The 6,261-nt window shown below is 45.5% G+C and overlaps 1 protein-coding gene across 1 annotated transcript; it reads right to left on the bottom strand.

Moving 5' to 3' along the window:
* Nucleotides 1-209: 209 nt before the first annotated feature.
* LOC109742058 (uncharacterized) lies at nt 210-1,100 on the bottom strand. Its single transcript, XM_020301140.1, has one exon. The coding sequence runs from the start codon at nt 1,098-1,100 to the stop codon at nt 210-212; it is 891 nt and encodes a 296-aa protein (XP_020156729.1).
* Between the last annotated feature and the right edge of the window lie 5,161 nt (nt 1,101-6,261).

Consider the following 6,261-nt stretch of genomic DNA (forward strand, 5'->3'; position numbering starts at 1 on the left):
ATTTCATCAAAACTAGTTTGCACGTTCAAATATTTGTCTGAAAATTAACATAGTTTTACAACCCAATTGAAATTGTCTTTAATAAAATAATTTTACAAACAAATCGAAATTGTCTTGACTGAACACAAAATGAACCAATACATCTATTGGTTGCCAATGTGATCCCACACGTGCTCAACGAAGTCATTTTGAAGATTCAAATGAGTGTGTCAATCACGCATCTCACGGTGGAATTGGACAAACTGTTCAAATGTGGCCGGGTCTTGGTGCAGGGGCTCAATATTTTCACCTTGACAATCAAATCCTTGGTCGAAGATACTCTCATCATGCTCGTCCTTGACGATCATGTTGTGCATGATCACACAAGCAGTCATCACCTCCCAAAGCTTCCTTTCATCCCATGACAGTGCAGGGTTTCGAACGATACCCCACCGGGATTGAAGCACACCAAAAGCACGTTCTACATCCTTTCTAACACTCTCTTGCATTTGGGCAAATCTCTTTCTCTTCCCACCTTGGGGTTTCGAGATTGTCTTCACAAAAATTGACCACTGAGGATATATACCATCAGCTAGATAGTATCCCTTGTTGTACTGGTGACCGTTGATCTCAAAGTTGACAGGTGGGGAGTGGCCTTCTGCAAGCCTCGCGAAGACTGGAGAACGCTGCAGCACGTTGATATCATTGTGAGAACCTGCCATGCCAAAGAAAGAATGCCATATCCAAAGATCCTGCAATGCCACCGTTTTTAATATGACAGTGCACCCGTTGACATGCCCCTTGTACTGGCCCTGCCAAGCAAATGGACAGTTCTTCCACTCCCAGTGCATACAATCTGTGCTGCCAAGCATGCCTGGAAAGTCTCTAGCTGCGTTGGTCGCCAACAATCTCTTTGTATCAGCGGCAGTTGGCTGCCTCAAGTATTCTGGGCCAAACACCTCGATCACAGCCTGGCAAAACTTGTACATTGACATCAGACATGTTGTCTCACTCATTCGCACATACTCATCCACCATATCGCCTGGAATTCCATATGCAAGCATGGGGATGGCCACGGTGCATTTCTGGTAAGAGGAGAATCCAAGCTTTGCCAAGGGCATCCGTCTTGCACTCGAAGTATGGGTCATGAGCAACCACTCCCTCTCGGATACAATTGAACACATGCCTTGCCATACGAAAATGGTGACGAAATTTATCCGGCTTGAAAAGCGGGGTGTTCGCAAAGTAATCGGCATAGAGCAGGGCGTGGCCTCTCTCCCTGTTGCGGTTCAGGTTGGGAGCACGGCCAGGGACTAACCCCCTGTATCGAGGAAGCTGTCGTTGAATGTGGTCGTGAACAACCAGTGCAACCACCACAAGATATTCATCATCCGACGACGAATCGTCCGATGAACAAAGGAAGTGATGGAAGAAAAACTCGTCTCCACTGTCCATTCCTTTATGGGCAAAATGTTGAACACCTTGCGGTCGTGGTGGCGAAGAGGCCATGATGATCACCTCGACGCAGCAGGGGTGGTTGCCGGCCGGCTACTGGCCGCTCTGGAGCTCTCGTCGGAAGCTGCTGCGGCCGCCGTGGTACGTCGCCGGCGGTCGTGTCCCCTCTGCCACCGGCAAAGACGGCGACGGCCAAACCTCCTCCGATCGATGGCCAAAACTACGGCGAAAGCGCGGGCGTGGTGGCGGCTATGTCGAGACGTGGTTTGGTATGGACGGCCGGGGGCTGCGCGGTGAGGAGGCGGCCGGAGAATAGCGGCGGCGCCGGCGGCGGGGCGGGGCGGGGAGAGAGGGTGAAAGCGTTGGGAGCGGAGGGACTGTTAGTGTCCCCGACAGGCGGGCCACGAGGGACAAGGGCGGGCGTCGAGGCCGTCCGCGCACGTCCGTTTCACCCCAAACCGAGCGCAAGTTTGGGCCGGGGATGGGTCGAAAACGGACGAAATCCGGACATTTGTCCGTTTAAGGCCGCGCGTTGGACCGCGCTATTCGTCCATTTTACCCCAAACGGACGCATCCGGACAAGATGGGGTCGCGCGGTGAAGTTGGCCTGAGGGTGTGGGTGTAGTAGGGCACGAGGTGTGGATGGGCGCGGTCTGGGACGCAGGGCGGACGCCTAGTGTGCGTAGACAGGTGACCACGGATGATGGGGGAAGACGAACAGTAGTAGCCGCGGCTAGCTAGCTCCTCTCGGGCTAGGCTTTGCGTGGAGTGGAGGGAGAGGGGGTTCGCACGGGTGCCCCGGGCCGCCGCTCGTGCGGATGCGGGTGCAACTCCGGCTTGTCGTGTGGTGCTGCTTCATTTCCTTGTACCGGAACAGTAGATCAAATAAAAGGTGTTCGTAGTTAAGCTGGCAGCAAGTGTTAAGTTTAGCGAGTCGTCTCTGGCGCTGGCGGTGTGCCTCGTCGGTGATTTGGGTACCACGTCAGATGGGTGCATGGTGATTTTTCACTTTTCCAGTTCTCTGGTGATTTTAGTGTTGAGGATGAGCATGGATGGTGGTCTAATCGCCAGTTTCTCTCTCCCGTAACCTCAAAAAAGGATGCCAATATCAGTGTGCCACATTTTTTCGTTCAGAAGGAGTGTCACGCATTCAGGAAAAAACCCGGAGTGAGGCGTACCAGGCGGCGTGTTCTCAGTCTGCTGGGGCACCAATAGGCTACGAGTCCTGTTCAAAAAGAAAAGGCTAAGAGCACATGACTTATCCGGCGAAACCCCACCATCGCTCCTACCCTGAACTCTAAGATAGATAATTGGATGATGACGGCGAGCCCCTTCCTTCTCTCCGGCAAGGTCACTCCTTCTCCTCCATTCAAAATCGACTAATCCGAATTCAAAATTCAACCGACTGACATGTAGCTAAACTGATTAGAATTCGAAGTTCATGCAACAGCTGCACTTGTTTTTTTTTGAAAAACAACAGACACACCTGTTTTCTCTTTCCTTTGTCTAGGATCCTGTACCCAGCTCAAATTTGTTTGGCCAATAAGGCTGGTCATAGTGGGGTAACATAAGTAGCACTCCAGACAGAAAAAAACATGCTTATATGGCAGGGAACTAAAGAAGAGAAAGATGGTTATAATAAATGTGATACTACTATGTGTCATGCATGGCAATAAATGAGACAATCTATGATACTAATCTACGATACCATGCACTATAGTTATAGTATCATACACTAGTATCATATGCATGATACTAGTATATGATACTCCCCACTATGACCAGCCTAAGGGCTACTACCTCCGTCCTGATTTATTGGCCTCCCTCGTATTTTGTGTCAAATTTTGATTATGGAATTAACTAACAAAATGTTAATGCATGTCAGAAAAAATTGTATCGTTAGGTTCGTATTTGAACATAGTTTCTCATAATATAATCTTTTATGACATGCATTGACATTTTGTTAGTTAAATATATGATTAAAATTTGAAACTAAATGTGAAGGGGACCAATAAACCAGGACAAAGGTAGTACCAGCCACAGAGAGAGAGGCACAGAGCCACACAGTTCGAATGTTGGAGCCACCCAGTGAGCCCAACGACCCAAGCACGAGTCCCCTTACATTTTGTAGAGTAGAAATTAGTCAAGTTATTAATTTGAAAATTGGGACAATAGTGCGCCTTTTTTCTATCACCCGCAAAAAAGAGAGGAAGATATAGTGCACGTTTTCCCCCCGAAAATAATTGAGATCTATTATCAAAAGATCATTGAAAATATAAAGTACCTCAAACATAATAAAAGTTATATCGAGATTCCAACAACACCGAACGACCACTACTGCCGCCAGAACAAGCCGCCGAGTCGACGCTGTCGCCGCTCTTTTACCGGAGTCGGCTTGACCTTGTCGATGACAACAAGAAAGTCTTCATGCACATGCCCTTATGGACCAACGCCCTAAGTCGCAGTCGTCGCCGTTGAATGATATAGTGCACATGGATTTCATGAAAGTCAAGCTTCACAATTTTTTATTAAGTTTATTATAGAAAAATGGTAAAACTACGTCTCTCATAGCTTACCACAGAATTTGTTAGGCCTCCCTAAGCTTTTGACGGTCTAAAAGCTATCAAAAAATATGAAATAAATAGTGAAGCATCACTATAATGTACTCCCTCCGTCCTTGAAACAGTGTATTTTCAATTTTATTGAAAAGTCAAACTTTTTTATGTTTGACCGTATTTATACAATAATACACCAACATTTATGGCATCAAATTAGTAGCATTAGATTCATGATAAAATGTATTTCATCATATACCTATTTGGTTTCACAAACATTGATATATTTTTGTATAAACTCGGTCAAACTTTGAGATAGTTTGACCTTTCAACAAAGTTGGAATTACACTCTTTCAAGGACGAAGGGAGTAATAAGATGATCGAACGGAAAAATTATGAAAATATGCATTTATGTGTCATCGGCAAAACAAAACAATCTTTTCAGCTCACTGGAGCATAAATCTATACTGAACTATTTTTTTCTCCAGGACACATACAACCATATTTTTCCAATCGTCCCGTCGGATCATGTTATATTATTGGTGTGTTTGTTCTAGTATTTTTTCATTATTTTTAGAAACTTTTACACCATCAAAAACCTTAGCTAGTTCTTTTTATACTATACACAGTAGGGCAACACCCCACTGCAATTTTCATATTTAAATAAAAAGTAATATAGGAGTTCCTAGGCTTGAGGTAAGCCAAGATGAAGCCTAAACTTAAAGGAGAAAAAAGAAAAGGAAAAAAGAAAAATGATAAGATAGAAGAAAGAGAAAGAATAGAAGAAGAAGAAGAGAAAACTAAAAACATAAAAGTAAATTACAATTGCAAGTTCTCAAGCCAAGCTTGAAATGCTGCAGCATAGCCCCTTTTGATCCTGAATCTTAGAAGTTGTAGCTCTTCCATGTAGGTATCCCTCCATCCGGGAATTGCGAGATTGATATTTTGGAAAATGAAGTTGTTTCTAGTAATCCATAATGCCCATGAAGCTAGTATAATGGAGGTCTGCAAAGGCTTCCATAACAGAACTATTTCTCTACCTTGAGGGACAAACAATATCCTAGCATTGTGCAACAAAGGGGCATGTCCAGAAAAGGTGTTGCAGTTTTTCTTCTTGCTGAGAATCGAGTGTGGCACAATTGTAACTATCCAGGTGGAAAGTCTTCCTTCTTAATAAGTTCCTGGTGTTCAATCTATCATGAAGCAATCTCCCAAAGAACACCTTATGTTTGGGTTGGCAGGAACTGTTCCAGACCCATTGAAAGTGTTGAGGAACCACTTTAACTCCCTTCAAGGTTCTATAAGCTTTGGCTATAGAAAAACTCTCGTTGCCCCAAATATATCTCCAAGTATCAGTGCGTTCTGTATGTTCAGATCCTCTCCATGTATCACATAAGTCTTCCATAGCTTCAAATTCCTGAAATGCTTGTGTAGTGAGGGGCAAATGAAAAATATTTTCCAGATATTCATGCTGTAATACCCTGTGCAATGTGATGTCCGTGTCTTTGGCAAAAGAGTAAAGGTGGGGGAATACACTTTGAAGGCACGAAGTGTGCCACATATCAGACCATAAAAAACACTTCCATCTCCCATATTGCATCTTGCCAATAATTTGTAATTTTCCACTAACTTTAAGTTTGCTTTCCACCAGAATGACCCAACCAAATTGTTCCCAGGCAGTTTCCCAAATCAAATTGACCCATGGAATATTGTCTGTTGTAAAACTTGTGCAAATTCTTTAGGAGAAGGGCTTTATTTTGTACAAATATATCCATGACTCCAAGACCCCCTTGACTTTTTGGCCTGCAAATAGTTGACCAAGCCACCATAGCTGGTCAATGATCCTCTAAATCTGGACCTCTCCATAGATAGTGTCTAAGGTATTTACAAACTTGATTCTTGATTGTTACCGGCACATCCAAACAGCCTATGAAGTATATGATTAAGGACTTCAACACAGATTTTACCAGTAGCAGTCTTCCAGCAAGAGTCATTGTTGGCATCCTGGGAACGGGGGTACCCAGACTTGCCTGCCTGCGGCCCACGAGCGTGGCTCCACCGACGGCCCGGTACGGCCCAGGTTCGACAACAACAACTCAAGACCCTTGCGAGGGGCCAAGCCTCGCGAGGCGAACGACACCAAGACCTCCCTAGGGGCGGCCTCGCTAGGCTGGCTCCTGAGGAGCAGAGATATCTATGCAAGGGCACCTCGCGAGGTTCACATGACGTGAGCCGTGACGACCAAGGCCAGGCGGGCGCCAGCGGGCGCAGT

Source organism: Aegilops tauschii, chromosome 1, assembly GCF_002575655.3.
Source record: "Aegilops tauschii subsp. strangulata cultivar AL8/78 chromosome 1, Aet v6.0, whole genome shotgun sequence".
Taxonomy (NCBI): Eukaryota; Viridiplantae; Streptophyta; class Magnoliopsida; order Poales; family Poaceae; genus Aegilops; species Aegilops tauschii.